Source organism: Sminthopsis crassicaudata, chromosome 3 (assembly GCF_048593235.1).
Source record: "Sminthopsis crassicaudata isolate SCR6 chromosome 3, ASM4859323v1, whole genome shotgun sequence".
Lineage (NCBI taxonomy): Eukaryota > Metazoa > Chordata > Mammalia > Dasyuromorphia > Dasyuridae > Sminthopsis > Sminthopsis crassicaudata.
The window spans coordinates 88125016-88145064 of record NC_133619.1 but is presented as its reverse complement, the minus strand read 5'-3'; the positions used below and the strand labels follow the sequence as shown (position 1 = coordinate 88145064).

The 20049-nt window shown below is 34.4% G+C and overlaps 1 protein-coding gene across 1 annotated transcript in view; it reads right to left on the bottom strand.

Annotated features, from left to right (window-relative positions):
- Nucleotides 1-20049, bottom strand: part of VWA8 (von Willebrand factor A domain containing 8) — a 413374-nt gene that overhangs the window by 327214 nt on the left and 66111 nt on the right. Inside the window, exons 5-8 of the mRNA XM_074299190.1 lie at nt 14770-14937; nt 6228-6392; nt 5769-5818; nt 2501-2609 (exon numbers count right to left, since the gene is read on the bottom strand). Coding sequence (XP_074155291.1) covers nt 2501-2609; nt 5769-5818; nt 6228-6392; nt 14770-14937 — 492 coding nt within the window. The remainder of the gene's footprint in view (nt 1-2500; nt 2610-5768; nt 5819-6227; nt 6393-14769; nt 14938-20049) is intronic.

Genomic DNA, 20049 nt, shown 5'->3' with positions numbered 1-20049 from the left:
AAAAAAAAAATGCAACAAAACCAAAAATGCACAAAACATGGTATTTATTGTTTAAGAAAAATATGATGATGAATCACCATATAAAGCCTTTTTAGAACTAACAAGGAAATCATTTAGAAGAATTTTTCATGTAAAGGAATAAAGACATGGATTTTAATAACACATTCCTCTCATTTGAAACAACTTCTTTAATACTTTAATAAAACTTCAAACTCATCAATATGCTGATTACAATCATAAATCCTTTTTGATATTGCTTCACTCCTGTCCATGTCCTCCTATAAGTACATCTATGGGGATGATAATAATAACAATAATAGTAATAATATTAATAATAATAGAAGTTAGTATTTAAATACAATTTGAGGTTTATAAATCACTCTATAAATACCTTATTTTACAAATACACCAGATTCTATCACTACTCTCATTTTACAGATAAGTAAATTGAGGCAAACATAGCCCATGATCACTCAGGTAATAAATGCCTGATGCCTAATTTTAACTGAGGATTTCCTGATTACAGGCTCAGCACTCCATTCATTGTACCGATATGCAAGAATCTTTCTTCAAAATCTTTTGATTTTGAATGTATATGAATGGAATCTGCTAACCATAAATTTTTGCCCCATCATGCTACCTCCTTTTCTAGTCATATAGCTTCCAAATGTTATCTTTTATACTGCTTCTATTGGAAAAGGTCTTCATTAGTCATATGCCACAACATATCCAAGACTCACTATGGACCATTCTATTTCCTACAACTTTACTTCCTGACAATCTGACACTTAAATGCATAATTGATGAAAAAGATTGGCTTTTATTTCAGACAGAAGTTTGAGATATTTAAACTAACCCTGGATTGGATATTTTGGCTTTAGCTCTTGTTGTATTGATCCTTCTTAAAGAACCCAATGCCCATATCTGCCACTTACTCCCTGTGTGATCTTGAGCAAATCATTTAGGCTGTACAGACCTATTTCTCAATGAAATACAACATATTCACTTCTTTCATTTAAGGACCCAATTCTTTGAGCTCTTATCCAGCAAGCCCAAAATATAGGTATTAATTGACAAGTTTATTGGTTGTCAATCCAATTTCATTCTTCATTCACTGGGTACTCTCTGGATACTTAGCCAAACTCTTTTGAATAATTATAACTCTAAGAAGCTCTATAAGATTTCTTGTAGACTTGAATAAAAGGTCACTCACAAATAGAAGTAGCTCAAAAATTTCACCATTTATAGAAAATTCCTCTCCCATTTGACTTCAAAAATGGGGATTCTCCATGTCGGTGACAATAACCTGTGGCAAGCAAGACTCCCTTTTTATGTCTTACTTTACAATAATACTCAGAAGGGCATCAAATAAAGTCATCTCTGAAAGTATAACATTCAAATTATATTGTCTAATTTTACTATATGCAGAGGAGACACCATCCTGTAGAAGAGGCTTTGAGTTGGCATTTTGCTCTACCAAATCAAATGGTTTTTGTGGTTCATAAACCTATTCATAGCTTAATTGCATTTAAAAAGAAAAATCACAATTATATAGGGCTTTTTGGCTCACAAAACACTTTACATATGAATCTCATTACAACTTTGTCAGGCAAGTATTACAAATAACATACCCTTTATAACAGATGAGGAAACAAGTTTCCAAAGACTAAGTGACTTGTCCATGATCAATATAAGAGGTGGGATTAAAATTCAGGTTTTTTTCACTGCAAGTTCAGAATTTTTTCTAATATACCAAGCTACCTCTATAATCTTTGGCCTGGGAGGAAGAAACTGCTAAACATCTATCTTTCCCTATTTCCAATCACAGAAGAATTAGGGAGTTTTAGAGCTAGCATCTCACATTTTATAGTTCTTTACAGTCTGCATAATGCTTTAACTACATTTATCTCACTTGATCTTCACAATAAATCTTTCAGGAGATATCAAAATTCCATTATTCTACATGTTAATTATAATAAGGAACATTTTGTGACTATCGCTAAAAGAATGTCAGTGAGGCTAAATGCACACTGTAGGTAAGGGATCTTGACTAATTAGACATTGGACTGTATTTGGAGCCAATAAAGTCCATCCTGAATAAGTCCTGCCTGGGTGACTGAAGCAAATAGCTTAAGCTCTCTAAAACCCCAGTGTCCTCATTTGTCAATAGGGAATAATAGCATAGACTTCATGGGCTTGTTATAAGGATCATATATGTGTAATATTTTATAGACCTTAAAGATATTATTATTGCTAATAATTAGAAATAAAACTTCAATGAAAGAATTCAGACATAATATGATAATTTAAGAAATATGGAAACAAAAATAAAACCATTTCTCTCCAATGACATACTTAGAAACCAATTTTTTCTGATACCTATTTTAAAGTCAGTCTCAAAGTATTATTAAATAAAAAACATAAATCATATAAACCTTGTTTTTGAAAAGTCACAATGTTTTTGTCATATTTGATGGTCAATGCTTTATTATACACATACCAGGATTTGAACTGCAGCTGGTAAACTATCTAAAGGAAAATCAGGAAGTCCAAGTGTAGAAGATTCTTGAGAACAGAGTGTAGTAGCAAATGACAATATCTGAGAAACCCTAAGGATTAAAAAAATTTTTAATACAAGTTTAATTTTTTTACATCTTAAGCAAGAAATAATTATCAATTTCAGTGATTATCATGCTTCCAGATCATGAAATTCTTTCAATTCCAGTGATATACCCTCAGGTATCATTGTATAAACATTGCTCTCCATCTGTCATTGGCTACTCACTTACCGCTCTCAATACTATCCCTCAATTTTCACATTCCAGATATACCCTCCATCTGCTTTACTTTAAACATACTTGCTTTCTTCTTAAATCCTTTCTTTAAATCTTCTGGTACTCATTATAATCTAGCTACTGTCTGATGATACTGCATCCTTTGCCACCCTTCCCAGTTCTGCCTGAACTTTCCATGCATACTCCTCATCTAACTGGACAAGATGGGAGAAATAGAATATTCATTCTATTGCCATTTCCAGGTTCTCCCTCTATTGACATCACTTGGTAATCTCTTCTCCTTTGAGGTTCATTCAATCTATATTTATCACATAATCAAAATTCTTCTAGTAGTTACTATCTGCTATCTACTAATCTCTACTACTAACTTTTTTCCCTTGCTTCAATGATTTCAGTGTCTAGGCCACCATCTTTCTTCCCATCACACTAGGGAACTTCAAAATGTATCCTGATATTTCCTCAAATACCCTAATTTCCTAATTCCTTATTTTATTTCTTTTGCATCATCTACTCTACCATTCCAACCCAACTATATACAAAGATGGTCATACCATTATTCAGAAAAGATCCTTTTTCATTTTCATGAATTCTAGAATTCTTGATCATAATCTTTTATCACTTCATCTTTCCCTATACCTTATGAGCCCCATTCCTGTTTTCTTTATTCATGATGACTGCCAATTTCTCTATCCATCAATTCTTTCTTAGGACATCACTCCTTTTCCCCCTAAACTGACTACACTTTCCTCCCCCCCTTTCCAATCTTGACTTTTTGGCCAATCAGTTCAGTTCTATACTGAACTTCCCACTTGAATCATTTGCTTCTTTATTTAAACCCTTGATTATCTGACTTGCCAAGCTTTGGATTATTCCCACTATCTGCTATCTTTATTCCTAGTCATATACTCCTGAACAAAGCTTGAAGATATCATGACACCATGCTGACAGGGACCACCACAAATTTATGTTACTTAATTTTAAATGGTCCCTCACTGCAGCAAAGCAATCCTTTTATACTTCTTAATTATCTACTTACTCTAAGATTATCCACTTCAGCCCTCTCCTTTCCAGTGACTTTTCAAACCTTTTTTTTTTAAATCAGTCCTCAAACATCCTATTACAAAACCTCTTCCACCCTAAGGGAGTCTTGCCTTATAGTTTACCAAAAGAATTAAAGCAGCCATCCATTTAACAAGAGTACTACTTCTCACCTTCTCTCATTACATTTTACTTAGATGTTTTCTCCTAATTATCTCTACTTTCATTCCTGTCTCACATTTGGAGATAACCCTTTTCCTTACCAGGGAACATGATCATGTATTTACCTCTCTATTATCCTCTCTCATTAATCTTCAATCTATTCTTATCTACTGAATGCTTCTCTGAAGTTTACAAACATGCCCAAGTCTTCCCTGTACAAAAAAAACAAAAACTACAATAAACCAAAAAGAAAAAAGTCAATCCATTCATTACTATAACTATTATACTAACTTTTTCCTTTCAAGGAAAAAACTAATTATAATTGGTGCCTATATTCCTCTCCTTTTAGTGGATATTGAACTGTCTGCAATTTGGATTCCAAACTTCTTAACTGAACTGAAACTCATCTTTCCAAAATAACTAAATTTAAATACCAATGTAATGGCATCATTCATGCCTTTTTTTTTTTTTTTTTTTTAATATTCTCTTCACTCTAAGTTTTTATGACACTTCTCTCTCCTGCTGCTCCTTCTATAGCTTTGACTGTTCCTTCTCACTCTCTTTTGATCTTAGTCCAGGTCATGCATACTAATCAGAAGCATCCCCCAAGGCTCCATTCTGGAATGTATTATTCTCTTATCCTCTATATGATCTCACTTGAGGATCTCATCAGTACCTATAAATACAGTGATAATCTCTATGCAGATGATCTCAAAATCTATTTATCCAACCTTATGCTGATTTTCAGTTTCCCTAACCCTTCTCTCTTTTGATATCAACAACACTTTGGTATAGGTCCTTTATTACCTTTTGGTTGATTTTTTGCTTTGCTACTCTCAAGTTTCTCCCTCTTTCAGTGCCCCTTTACCCAACTGCCAAATTGATCTAAAAATGTAGTTCTAACCATATTACCCTCTTAATCAGAAGTGCTTCCCAGTGGTTCCCTGTTATTGATAAGTAAATATAAAATCTTCTATTTGACCTTTAAAACCTTTTACAATCTAGACTAGAACTTTTACAATTCAATCAGTTCTATGCTCTATGTTCTATATGATTCAATGATATGATTCAATGACAGTGTCTTCCTTGCTGCTCCTTGAAACAAAAAAACACTTTATCTCCTGACTGTGCATTTGTACTGGCTGTTCCCCATTGCCTGTTCTTCATCTTTATTTTCTGGCTTTTATGGATTCCTTCAAATCTCAGCTAAAACCCCATTCTTTGCAAGAAGATTTTCCCAATTTTCTTTCAATGTTAGTGCCTTCCTTTTGAGATATCTCAAATTTACCTTGTATATAATTTGTATGTATATGCTTGTGTGCATATTTTTCCCCAATTAGAATGTGAACTTCTAATATTGTGGTACGTTGTAACTACTGAATTGTTAAGATGTCAGATTATTAATAATGAGCCACATAATGCGAAAGAGGAAACTTAAGGAAAAATTTAAAATACTTTGCATCATCAAAAAAAAAAAAAAAGAATGTGAACTCTTAGAGGGCAGAGATTATCTTTGATCTTTCTTTGTATCATTAGTGAAATCACTATGTGCTTGACATATAGTAAATATTTAATGAATGTTTGCTGATTCATAAACTCCAAATCAGTTAAAGATGGCTTACTAAGACATATGAAATTAGTATATGTTTAAAGAGCTAGATAGATATTTATGATTATTATTAAAGTCCTCAGACTGAATATATTTCTAATTTAAGGATACATCTTAAAATTTTATGGTTGACAACATGGCATAACATAACTTGAATCACTTACCTCTCAGCAGAAACATTGGACCCAATTGAGTATAACAATTTAAGTTGGTCCTAAAGTAGAATATGAAAACACTCATCAAATAAATTATTCAGGTATAAGTCAAACATAAATATTTCTACCCTCATAAATGAGCAAACACTACCCTATGTATTTATAAAGATCCTCCCAATATACAATGATGTTAGTTCCAAAATTAAAAAAAAAAAAATCAAGCCTCCCTCTTATCTCTATCTTCTACCCCATAATTTTCAAGATTTAAAACACTATAATTTCTCCTGTTATAGTATGAAGTTGTCCAATTTAATTCCTATTTACTACTAAGTAATCATCCAAAAAAAAAAAAAAAAAAAAAAACAGAGAGAGAGCAAAAAGAGTATAAACAATATACTTAAAACTGTGGATTCATTAAGTACAAATATAAAAATTGATAAAAAATTAAATATTCTGGTTTATACTAACCTTAAAGGGTAGGTAGTAAATATCTCTTGCTTGAAATCGAGAACGAAGAGGTGGGTCTAAAGGATTTCCAGAGTATCTGGGTACTGGTAAACCCAGGGCAATTACTCGAAAATCTTCACTAACTCTAACAATCTTCCATGCATCTAGCTCTGTTTTGGTATGATCCTACAAACACCAAAAGACAATTATTAGAATGCAATTAATTTGTGTAAGGAGATGAGAGTCATACTTTCCTAATAAACTTCTATTGTGTATTTTGGTTAATTCTAGTTCAGTATAGTTCAACATCAAGAATATGAAAAATAAACCATCCAGCAAAGAAACCCAATCTAAAATTGTGGTAGATTACATCACAGGGATTGGAATGATGGTGCCCAAGATCTGTTGGTAAAGGAAAGATAGACAATAGGAAATAAGGTAAGCTCTAAGACAGTATAGGTAAGGAAAATACTATGTACAGCATCATTGGTGAGAAAGAATAGAATCAGAAAGACAAACCATTTGTAAGAAAGTGACTAGGGACCCAATTAAGTGACTGAAGCTTCATTCCCAATACACTTGCTTTCTGGGAAGATAGTGACAAATGTCTAAACCAAATGACATGCAGATTTAGGTATTGAAAAGAAAAAACCTTTAAGTTTAGATTCAACTAAAGTAAAAATGAATTAATATACTTACACACACACACACACAGACACACACCCCATTTCTTTTACCCCAAAATGCAAAGCCTAAATTAGGAAATGATTAGGCAACATCACTTGGGATATCAATTTTGTTAAACACAGTGAAAAACCACATTTTTAAGTACTTCAGCTTCTTAAGCCTTAAAATGCCACAACCTAATAAGATTGTAATTTCAAGGCTGGAGGTGGTGGGATCAATAAGGATGCACTAAATGGTATGAAAAAAAGCCAATACAATGAACACTTTTAATCAAGTTTAACTAAAAGGACTCTTGAGTTTTAAATGATAGTTATTTTTGAGAATATTATGTATAGTTAGATAATTGTTATATCAAATTATTTCTAAGAAACAGTTTTAACCCAAGTGTCAGCACAATCATATTTTCATCTGACATAAAACACTGCTCAGTAGACTTTTCCAAAATCCAGGTTCAAATCCACAATAAAGATATAGAATAAGAAAAAAAAAATGTATCATAAAATAGTCAATAAATTTAAAAAGAAACACATCTATTTCAACAACAAAGCACGAATATTTTCTAATCATCTAATATGAATGCTATTATTTAAACCTCCAAGGGCCAAATAAAAGTCATTTGGTAATTAGAAAGAGTAGGGAGAGAGAGGGTTCTGCATAATGAATCCCTCCAAATGAATTTAAAGTTAATATTCATTTCTGGAAATTAACTAGAACAATATTTTAAAGCCATGGTAATTAGGTTATTCTCAATTATATCTTCTAATTGAACAAGAGTGAAACCATTTTTAGAAAAGAGTGGAAGAAACCTATCAGATGGTAGAAACACAAGCATATGAACTTCTTTTTAGAAGTTATATGAGAACCCTAGAAATTAGTTTAGCCCACACTTAAAAACATGAACATCTACAAAATCCTCCCTAAATCTACAAAATCCAACTTCTCATAAAAGACTGAATGATTATGAACTACTCTGAATATCAAAGGAAACCATTCAATTTCTGGTCTGCTTCAACTGCTGGGATATTATTTCTTTCTATTAAGCTGAAAACTGCTTTTCTGTGACATTTTTCCTGGTTCTCAGAGGGAAGCTATAGAAGAGGCATGCCCTCTTTCACATGACAATCATTAAAATATTTTAAGACTGCAATCCTGTCTTGCCATAGTCCTTTCTTCTTTAACCTTCCTAATTCCCATATTACATGCTGATATGACATGGTTTCAAGTCCTCTTCAGTCACTCTTCTTTGGACTCCCTTCAGCTTGTCAATGGCTTTTATTAAAATACAATGCCCCCCCCCCAAAAAAAAAAAAAGCACAATACTTGCAATGTTGTCTGTAGAGGGAGAAATATAAAAGGACTATCAATTTACCTATTACTTCATTAGAGTCATTGCATTTCTCTTCCTATATCTGAACATGTGATAACTTTTTTAGCTTTCACATAAGGTCCTTAAGGGCAGGGATTATTACGTTTTTGCCTTTTTTTGTATTCCCAGCCTTAGCACAATGCCTAATACACAGTAAGTGCATAATAATTTTTAAATGACGGTCTATAAAATTATTAAAATAACATTAACCATTACCTATTCATATTTCCCTCACTCTTAATTTGGATATATTTCAAAATTCAAGTGCAGCACGTGATATTTATCCTGAATAAAATGGGAATAAAATGTGACCCACTCATCTAAAATAGGGTCATCAAACAACAGCCAGAAGACTAAATACAGCACTGTTTTTTGAACAGCCTTTGAGCTAAAAAATGTTTTTTAAGATAAAACAAAACTTTCAATAAACATAAAAAAACTATTCTTAGTACAAAAACAGGCTGAAAGCTATTATCTGCCAAATCCTATTTTGACTGTCAAGGAATTCTGGCATCCCAATTTTTTCTTCCAATATATTAATCACATAATACTCTAAGCTTCATGTCACCTAAAAATTTAACTAGCAAGTCATCAGGTTTCATCTTAACTTTTTTGGTTTATTTTATTTGTAGAGGGAATTCTCAGTGATAAAATGCCCTCTATCAATGCAGATTAGCACCTGCCCTGCAACTACAGACTGAAAAGTTAAGTGACTTGTTCATAATCAAACTTGATAGAACTTGAGCCCAGGATCACAGTATCAAATTCAGAGATGGATATGTACTTAGAGGTCATCTAGTCCAACTAACTCCCTCATTTTAAAGAAGAGGGAACAGAGTTCCAGAACAAGTTAAACAGTAAATGAAAAAGAAAGGATTTGAACTCAGGACTCCAGACTCTAAAAAGCACTCTTTTTCTCTGTATTATGTTTGCCTCTAAAGCCAACTTTCTTTATCTATAACTGCTTCTGCAAATTGTTGAAAATAAAATGTGGACTCGAATAGGCCCAGAGACAGAATCTATGGTGCTCCAACATGTATTTCCCTTCTGGGTGGCATTCGTTAATCTTCTCTCTAGAGTATTTCAACAAGTTTCAAATGGACTTAACTATGCTTATCATCCAGTCTGTGACTGTCCTTACTGTCAACAAGAATTTCAACAAGGACTGCCAAGTACCTTGCTGAAATCTAGTCATAATATGTCTGTAGCAGAGTTCTCCTACCACTTCAGTAACATAACAGAAAAAGAGATAAAGTAAATCCAGAATGTCTTGTTTGAAATTAGCCCACACTTCTTTGTAGTGAGTGGTCAGCACAATTCTTTATGGGTGCTTATAAAATGTTTAACAAAGCATTTTAGAATCAGAAATTGACATCAAATACATAATAATCTACCTTCTTCCTTGTTTTTAAAATCATCTTAACTATTGCTCACCTTTATGCTTCCATTTTAATAACTACTCAAACAGCTGCTAAGAAATCATCTCTGCCAGTTTTTTAAAATATTCTACATGTAATAAAGGTATTTGAACTACCTTACTATGTTTTCATGATATTGGGTTTCCAATTTTACCTAATCATTTTTTTTTTTTTTGCTCATTTTCTAATTCTAGAGATTACTGTACATGGCTGATAATTCTACCTTCTCCCCACTGTACATTATTGTCATTTCATTTTTCCTAAACAGCAATTTTAATTCCTTCCTTTTTTCTCTCTAAATTCATTTAATATTTTCCCTCAGTTACATTCAAAACAATTTTTTAAATACTTGTTCTTAAGATTTTTGAATTTTAGATTCTCTCTCTTATCCCCACCTGACTGGGGAACCTTGAAAGTGTTCTTGACTTTTGGGGTGAGCCCTGAAACTCTCCAGACAGGGACCCACCCTAGGGGCAGTTAAGTGGTATCATTAAGATTAACCCAAGACCACTCCCTACTTAACTGGAACTTAAGTGGTCTCATTTAGCTGGAGATGTGGACCTGATATTTCTATTGAGTAGCTGGCTGCACCCTCTATTGAGCTGAAAATTTGTCCAGACCTCTCCTACTTAGCTCATACTTAAGTGATCTCATTTAACTGGGAATCTAGGCCTGGAGGCAGTGACAACATTGAAGTAATTTCATTCAACTAAAACTGCAGGCTCAGATTTCCTATTTAAAGGGCAATTTTGGGCTCATTTTTTTGCAGAGGCCCCAAAGCAGGACCATGCCTTGTCAAGGAACCCTCTCCTTAGCATAACTGCCTGTCAGGACTCCTGCCAGATGAGAAGACATTCTCTCTTCTCCGTGTTAACACCTCTGTTTATCTCTCTCTGTCTAGGACTTTGTCACTCGGAAATCAGTCTTCCTAGCAAAAGCTGGCTTCTGTAGTGCCAACAATAGACTCTCTTTTTGCCAGTCTAATATTTTGGGTTCATGAATTTTTTCATGTTGAATCTGCACCAACCAAAGAGGGGTTCCCACAACTCTCTGCACTGCCACTAACCGCACCATTTGGTTCCCTAACCTACAATTAAGAAATCACATATGAAATTATTTAAAACATTTCCATAAAGTCAAGTTTTGAAAGAAAACAAAGATCACCCATCCTAATGAAAATAAAAACTCTCAAGAAAAATTAAGTTAAAAATAAAAAGATAGAGTAATAATGTTTCAATCTATATTCAGACTCAATCAGTTCTTTCTCTGAGTACAGATAGAATTTTTCATCATAAGTCCTTTAGAGTAGATATGGATAATTGTACTACTGAAAATAACAAAGTCATTTAAGTTGGTGATCCCAGAACATTGCTATTACTTTGTATACAGTATATTTCATTTTGTTCATGGAGGAATTTCCAGGCTTTTTTTTTTTTTCCTGAAAGCATCCTGCTCATCATTTATCAGAGAACAATAAATATTCCATCAGAGAAACTTGTTTCAAAAATATTTTTTTCAATTACTATTGCTAATTGTTTTTATCCCCATTTATTCTCTCTCTTTTCACTCTGTCCCTTCTCAAAAGTGTTTTCCCTCCCTCAATATGCCCTCTCTTTTATCACCTTCCCCCTCCTTCCCATATCCCATTGTCCTCTTATTTTTCTTCAGAGTAAGATAGATTTCTATACCACTATTGAGTATATATATATTATTTCCTATTTAAGCCAACTCTAATGAAAGTAAGGTTCACTCACTCATCCTTTCCTCCCCTTCTTCCTCTCCACTGTAAAAGTTTTTTCTTGCCTCATTTTTTTATGGCAGATAATTTGCACCATTCAACTTTTCCCTTTCCTCTTCTTCCAATATGGTCCTCTCACTCCTGAATTTCATCATTAAAAGAAAAAAAGATATTATTCCTTCAAATTCAACTCACACCCGTGCCCTCTGTCTATATATATATTCCTTTTTAACTGCCATAATGAAAATGTTCTAAGGAGTTACAAGTAATATCCTCCCATGTAGGAATGTTAACAGATAAACCTTATTAATTCCCTTATGATATCACTTTCCTGATTATCTCCTTATATTTCTCCAAAGTCCTGTATTTGAAAATCAAATTTCCATTCAGCTCTGGTCTATTTATCATGAATGCTTGAAAATTCTCCATTTCATTGAATGATCACTTTTTCCTCTGAAGGATTATACTCAGTTTTGTTGGGTAGATGATTCTTGGTTGCAATTCTAGTTCCATTGCCCTCTGGAATATCATATTCCAAGCAGCTTCTAAATTTTGTATTATCCTGACTGTGGCTCCACTATACTTGAATTGTTTGCAATATTTTCTCTTTGATCTAGGAATTCTAAAATTTGACTATAATATTCCTAGGAGTTTTTATTTTGTTATTTCTTTTAGGAGGTGATTGGTGGAGTCTTTCAATTTCTATTTTACCCTCTGATTCTGGAATATGATGGTTTTCCTATCCTAGATAATTTCTTAAAAGATGATGTTCAGGCTCTTTTTTTTTTTTTTTTTTTGATCATGACTTTCAAGTATACCAATAATTTTAAAATTATCTTTCTTGAATCTATTTTTCAGGTTAGTTGTCTTTCCAGTGGGATATTTCACTTTTTTTTTTTTTTCTATTTTTGGTTTTTGGTTTTGCTTTATTATACCTTGATTTCTCATAAAGCCATTAGCTTCCATTTGTGCAATTCTGTTTTTTAATGAATAATTTTTCTCAGTGAGTGTTTGTGCCTCCTTTTCCAATTGACCAATTTTACTTTTTAAGACACTCTTCTCCTTATTAGCTTTTTATATTTCCTTTTGCACCACTCAATTCTTTCCCTAATTTTTCTTCTATCTCCCTTGCTTGATTTTCAAAGAAAGTCCCTTTTGAACTATTCCATAGTCTAAGTTGAATTCTTATTTTTCTTGGAGGCTTTGGATGTAAGAGCTTTGACTTTGTTACCATCTTCTGAGTGTGTGTTTTGATCCTCTTTATCAATCACTACAATAACTTTCAATGGTCAGAACCAATTTTTTTGTTTGTTTTCTGTTCATTTTTCTAGCTTATTAATCTGCTTTTAACTCTTTGTTAAAGTAGAGCTCTGTTTCCATGTTTCTTCTCTGGCCTAAGCTTCAGGGGTTTTGTGCAGCTGTTTTCAGAAAACCTTCTAGGAATCTGATTACAAGCACTCTTTTCTGCCCTGGAGATGTTAGGTGTGTGCCTGCCCTTCTGCAGTGATGAGATCTAGTTTTGGGGCCCGGGCTGGAGCAGCACTGGGACTGCACACCACACCCTGTTGCCATAGATCCTCTGCACTGACTCCTGGTCCTCCCTGGTGTCCTTGGGCCAAGAGGCTCAGAATACTTCAGATGCTATTGACTCAAACGTCCTGTCTTGCTGACCCTGGGACCTAGGCTGCCCTGGGATTATGTGCTGGGCTCCCACTTTATTCTATGGATCTTTTCTGCTGCTCTTCCAGCTTCTGTTTGGTGTCTCTGGACTGGTATTACTGCTGATTCAAAGGTCAGGTCCGGCTGGGGACTGCACCAGGACTGATGTGGGACTCCCACACTATGTTACAGGTCTTTTCTGCTGAGCTTCTAAGTTGCTTTCAGCTAGAAAACATTCTACTCCACCTTGTTGGGTGTTCTGATGCTCTGAAATTTGTTTAGAGTCATTATATACAGGAATTTGGGGCAGTTTGGGGGAGAGTTGGGCAAGTCCCTGCCTTTACCCTGTCATTTTGGCCTAGCCTACTATAATTCTTTTCTTAAGAGGCAACATGGTACAGAAATTAGAGAGCCAAACTTAGCCAGGCTTGGCTTTGAAATTCACCTTTGACATGTATTTGCCATATGATTCAGAACAAGACACTGCTAAGCCTCACTTTGCTCATCTCTAAAGTAGGAATAATCTCACTTGTGGTAGCTATCAGTTCAAATTAGATAATCCATGTGAAATGCTCAACAAACTTTTAAAGCTTTAAATGTCCTCTAGCACTCATGTTATTGTTTCCTGAAACTTCAAAAAAAAAAAATTACTGATCTGTTATTTATGATGTGTTTACCCTGAGCAAGTCATTTGAAATCTGGGAATCTCCATTTCCCTCTTCTGTAAAATGAGGGTCTAGGAGAGTTGGACAACCCTAAGATCTCAATGAGTTCTCAATTTAGATCCTTTGACTAGATTAAATTCTAAGATTCCTTCCAGATCCAGAGCTATCATTTTATGATTCCCCTCTGCCTCATTTTCCTGACACTATTTTTATAATGACCCATTTTTTTTTCCTATCTTCCAACTCTTCTCCCTACACATCTAAGCTCATCAATGAACTCTCTCCTAACCAATTCCATTGTTGTTTGTTAATGATCATAAGACCATAAGATAAAGCATAAATAAACTTCAGAAAAAGATATGATGCCTCCTCATTTTGTTATTCAATGGAATAATTTGATTCTATGTCATCAGAATTTATTTCTTGAGATCTTGTCATAGCTCTTAACCCAACTTCCTTTTATGAGTTCCATGTTATTCAGACTAAGTTATTCAAAGATTGAGAGAAATGAGCTAGACAACATCAGAAAGGAAAAATACCTAAGCAGTAACAATCCCCTCAAAATCTGATATTTGTACTAACTAGGCACATTTTTTTTCTGAGAATCATGCCAGGCAGATAGGGAATTAGAGAACAATAATAAGAAATGATAGAAAAATTAATACTTTCTTGCCAAAAAAGAGAAGCATTGTTAGACATTCTTAAAACGCATGCAGCCATTATTTCACTAAGCACCAGCCAAAGCATATGAGTATACACTATAGAATTTACTAAATGTGACTGAAAGTGGTTTACCTTCAAATGGAATCTATGAAACAGCTTATGTCTTAGAATGAAATTAAAAGATCCTCCATGGAATTAAACCAACAATATGTTAACAAAAGAGCATTGGGTAAATTGGATTGTGTTGATTTGTCTGAGGAAATGAGGGAGTTATATTGATTGTTTGGGAACAGAAATCATAGAAGAGTTTTTCTTTTCTCAACATCAAAGTAAAGACAAATCAAAAGGATTTTTTTCCTCTGCCTACCTGTAAAAGTTTGTCATAACGCTCAGCAGACATAAGGAAGCGTCCATCTTCGAGCTGCATCTCCCTGTTCTCCAGTAAGTTGTTCAAAACTGGCAAGACATTCCTTTCTGCCTTCTCCAAGCCTTCTAGTACAAGGGTTCTGCCTTCAGTAGCAGCACGGACGGCACACTTTTAGCCCCAACAATAAAGACAACAAAATATCAAAATTAGGATATGGAAAAATAGCAAAATACAAAGTTATTTTTCATGAAACCTAAAGTGAAAAAATAAAGCTGTAATTATACTAAACAGTATAGTATAAGATACCTTGAATGCAAAATGTTGCAAAGACAGACCATCAATCTGTCAGAAAGTTTTGGAGAATGGGCTAATTCCAAAAGAGAGATCAGTAAAGGGGAATGTATTAGAAAGTAACTGTGACATGAAAAAAAAAGAAAACCACCTATTAATAAAGCTCCAAAAATATTATTAAAATAAAAGTCATGGTACAAAGTCGGATTATTGAAAGGAAAAACCATAATATATATATAAATATATATATATTATAAATATAAATTAGTTAACTAAAAAAGATCTATGAAGAAAAATGCTACCTGCATCCAAAAAGAGAACTGATAAATAGAATCATGTATAGTATGGAGGAGGTCTTGAATGTTAAGTGTGATTACTAGAGAAATTGATCCCTGAGGCAAATAGGCAGAAAGCTCTGAAAGATCAGTTTATCAACATGGAACCAAGCAGAGAGGTAGTCTAGTCTGAAATTCAAGTAATTTCAAACTCCTGAGACTTACTCTCTGTAGAGGTCTTGAAGTATCACCTTGCCATGCCCTGTCAGGAATCCCAGTCATGTCCCTGAAGTTAAATTTTGCCTATAAAAATCTACTTTTGAGCCATCTCATGGCAGCTACACTCCTGGGGCAGTTTGCCATGGCACTGTGCCTCATGGTGTCTTTCTCCTTAGCTCTCCTCCCTTATGCCACGTAGTATCTCCCCTAACTCCACTATGCTTTCGAACCTCATTCTCCTTACAACTCATTCTTTTAGAGTGCTAAGTTCCTTTCAGGATTTAGCCTGCCATTTAAGGGCATACCCTAACCTCATAAGGTGCTCCCTTTCTACTGGGTAATTATGAATTTCACTGAGGAACTTGTTTTTTATATGTTCTCCCACTCTATTTCATATTTACCATTCCCAGTGTCTATAGTATCCCTTCATTTTGTCTGTAATGTATTCCTCTAACTAAATCTATCTTTTGCCAAAGCCAATGGCCATTGTGAATTCTTCACATGACTGAACCCCACTTTTTGGTGCCTGCCATCATTTGGTGCCAAACTCACATCATAGATTACATCAGTATGAATTTACACACACATACATACATGCAGTGTGTACACACACACACACACACAAACACACACATACACACACTTGCATCTAATGGGGCAAGAGGGAAGGGACAGGTGGTACCAAAGGAGAAAAAACAACAACAAAGTTACATAATAACTTTATTGTATATTTAAAAGGAAAAGTAAGTTGTATAGAATTTCAATTTCATGTATAATCCTTTCATAAAATTCTATTTTGTTATGTAAATAATTGTTTTATTTCTTAAGTTTGGACTTTTTAAAATTGTTTAAAAAATGAAATAACAAAAAAGGCACAGGAAAATTCTCATTTTCTTATTAAAGTATCTATACCAAAGAGTCAAAATCTACTGATCTACAAAGGAAAATTTTAGAAGCTAATTTTTCCCTACTCTATTCAATGATAGAAAAGGGATGAACTTTGAATATAAATATCTATTTTCCAACAAGACTAGAACCCAGATGAACATTAAGAAACCTTGAAATACAAAACAAACAAACAAATAAAAAACCCAAAGCAACTGTCTACAAGACAGGATTTAATCTCTCCATTCTTTCCTTTTGTAAGGCTCTTTCTTCAAAACAAGAAAATTAGAATAGATTATTCCAAATAGAAAAATGCTTTCTTTGTTAAAGATCTAAAACTCCTCAGTTCAATTAAAAGCAGAGGGAAGTTTCAATAAAGCACACTGCATAGATATATTGTAACTCTCACACAATGAAAATAGAGTAATAATAAAAACACTTCCTACGGACACTACTATAGCTCAAAATCTAAAACAGAGTCAAAGGCATAGTGAACATACATGCATATTATCTGCAGTTTAGTAAAAAGCCTGGGAGACAACTTAAAGTGTTGCATATTAAAAACATTAAATCACTATGTCAAAGTTGTCTTGTATTATATTTCATCATCCGATGGAAAGAAGAAGGAAGGAAGGAAGGAAAGGAGAGAGGGAAAGAGGGATAAGGGCCTAGGATATCATCTGCCAACTAAACTAAATTCATTCTGCTACCTCTGGTACCACAAATATATCCGAGGAAAGTATTTCTTTCCTATATAGAAACTGATGATAAGACCTTTGAGATGGAAAGAAAGAAAATAAGACAGTTCTTGTTCTATTCTCCTTTTTTTAAAATCTTTCTTCCCAATAAGTTCTATTTTGTACTGTGAGTAATTCATATTTCACAATAATGATATTTATTTTTGTATCCCTCCTAGGACTCTACTTTCAACTGATCTGTAAGTTTACTTTGTCTTAAATGTGATATGGATGATGTAGACACCAGAAGATGGTAGGCACCCAAAACCTGGGGTTCAGTGTAGAAAATTCACAATGGTTATTTTCTTTGATAAAAGGTGGATTTATTCTGGGAAGAAGGTACAGACAAAATGAAGGGATACAAAAGATATCAGGAATAGTAAATATGAAGTAGAGTAGGAGAGCAAATGAAAGTTTTCAGTGGAACTCACCACTACTCAGTAGAGGGGGGGTATGGAAGGAGGGAGGGAGGTTGGGGCATGTTCTTAGCTGACAGGCTAAATCCTGAAAGGGACTTAGCATCCTAAAAGAGTTAGTTAGCTGTAAGGAAGAGAAGTGGAAGTGAGAAAAATAATAGAGTGGGGGATGGAGCCAAGATGGCAGAGCAAAGTCAGGAATCTACTGAAGGTCACCCAATTTCCCTCAAAAACCACATGAAACCAAGCCTCTGAACAAAGTCTGATGGAATGAAACCATTTTATAGCTCGAAGGTAGACTGGAAAAACTTCAAGAAAAGTCAGAATCACTGAGGTAAAAAGGGTGTTCAGCCAAGTTCAAATAGACTTTGGGAAATCCAATAAGAGGGTCTTAATCACAGCAAATCAGCAACTAAGTCCCTCTGTCTTGGGTCAGGAGAGAGGCATATCAGTGGGACAGTTTCCAGTCCCAGCTCAGAAGGCAAATCTGGGAAACCAGGCTGTTTCCTGAAAAGAGCAGGGAATGCTACCACCTGTAAACCCAAAGGGTCCTGTGCTCAAAGCCAAGGCTCAGAAATGGACAGTGACTCCTTTGTCCCAGAAGCAGAGCTTAACCATAAAAGGAAAAGAAAAGAAGTTTTTAAAAAAAGAGGAATTACTAACTAAAAGGAAAGAAAATGAGCAAAAACCAGAAAAGAACTTTGACCATAGAAAGCTGCAATTGTGACAAGGCACCCAAACTCAGACAAAATCAAAATATCTACAGAAGAAATCTCAGAATGATGTGAATTGGTTTCAAGCCCAGAGAGGCTCCCTGGAAGTATTCATAAAAGATTTTAAGTGGCAAACAAGAAAGGTAGAAGAAAAAATGAGAAAGGAAATGAGTGGGATACACGAAAGAGTTAACAGCTTGGAAAAGGAAGGGAAAGAATTGTCTGAAGAAAACAGCAAAATTAACCAAATGGAAAAAAAGATACAAAAGCTAACTGAAGAAAATCACACTAAAAACTAGAACAGAGCAAATAAGAATTGTTGTTAGATTCAAATTAGATAATAAAGGAAAATTGCTCAATAAAATGAAGTCCTCTTTTATTGTCATAAGGTACAAACACACCTAGAATAGATGATACTATGTCAATGACTGCTAGTAAAAACAATATTATTACAAAGTCAAAGAAGGATAGATTCAGAAGCTTTGTTTCGATTCAGCAAAGAGGACACTAGCTCAAGCAGTAGCTATCAAGTTTAGATAAAAGAGAACCTTCTGCCCTCTCAATTTCCAAAGTAATTATTCCTTCTACCTCATGGTGATGTAATATATCTTCTGGGGAAATAGTAATGATTTTGCGGCCCCCTGATTTTAGGGGGACTTCTGTTCTAACAATAAGTCAGTAATCTTATATCTTCTGGCTTTGGAATCTGCCTCAGGAGACTCCCACACCTGGTCTAAGCTGTCTGATTCTGACCACTCAGTCAGATTAGCTTCTGGCCTCAGGATAATCCCACAGACCAAACTCCTGTGACAATACTGATAATCTGTTGGTCAGTGAGAACCAAATTTGGGACAACACTCCCTGACCCTTATCCTGGGCCATGGAATTAGCATGTCAATGACAGAAAGTTGGATAAAGAGGTCTCTTCTCTCTTAGTACATTGTTAATTGCTTTTGGAACTTAGCCCACTGCAACTGGTATTACAATTACAATAAAACTTTGCCCCTTGACTAAGAAATAGGTTCAAGCCTACAAATTCTTTTGAGATACTTCACAACACTAGTCTGCGACCCCAAACTTTTGGGGTCCCTTTCCCAACCTCAACATTATGGGTAAGGGACACAAGCACCTCTGGGATCTGGAAAATATGCATAAACATTTTTGGCTTTCTCTTTGTATCAGAGAAGAAATCTGAATTATTATGATGATATCTTACTCCTTCATCAACTCTGATTAAATCAGTTTCCCAAGACTGTCTATTTGGAATAACTGAAAAAGGAATTTAGCTTCAAAGACTGTCTTATTACAATAATTAAGGCAGCCAAAATGTGCCCAGACTTTGTAGTTATCATCTTTAAGATAACTATTATGGGAACCCAGACTTTCTCAGACTGTCTTGTTAGCATCTTCAAGACAGTGCCAACATTTCAATATAGATCTTCTTGTTCCCAATCTTATTTTCCCCTCCTTTTGTGAGACTGTCCAAATTATGATATGAAACCACAAAGGTTTCCCCCCCCCCCTTAAAAGATGTGCTCATAATAAAATCTTTGCTGTTAATTCCTTTTCAGGAAAAGTCTACCATGACATACTCTTTCCTACCACATGGCACCTTCCCTTTAATGGCTGGAAACTTATCTTTCCCTTTATTGTTAAAAACCCCTTTCCTTGCTAGCTCCTGTCTGCTATTCACATAATAAATGTGATGTGATGTCTTGTCATGGTTGCTCCATGTCATGAATGT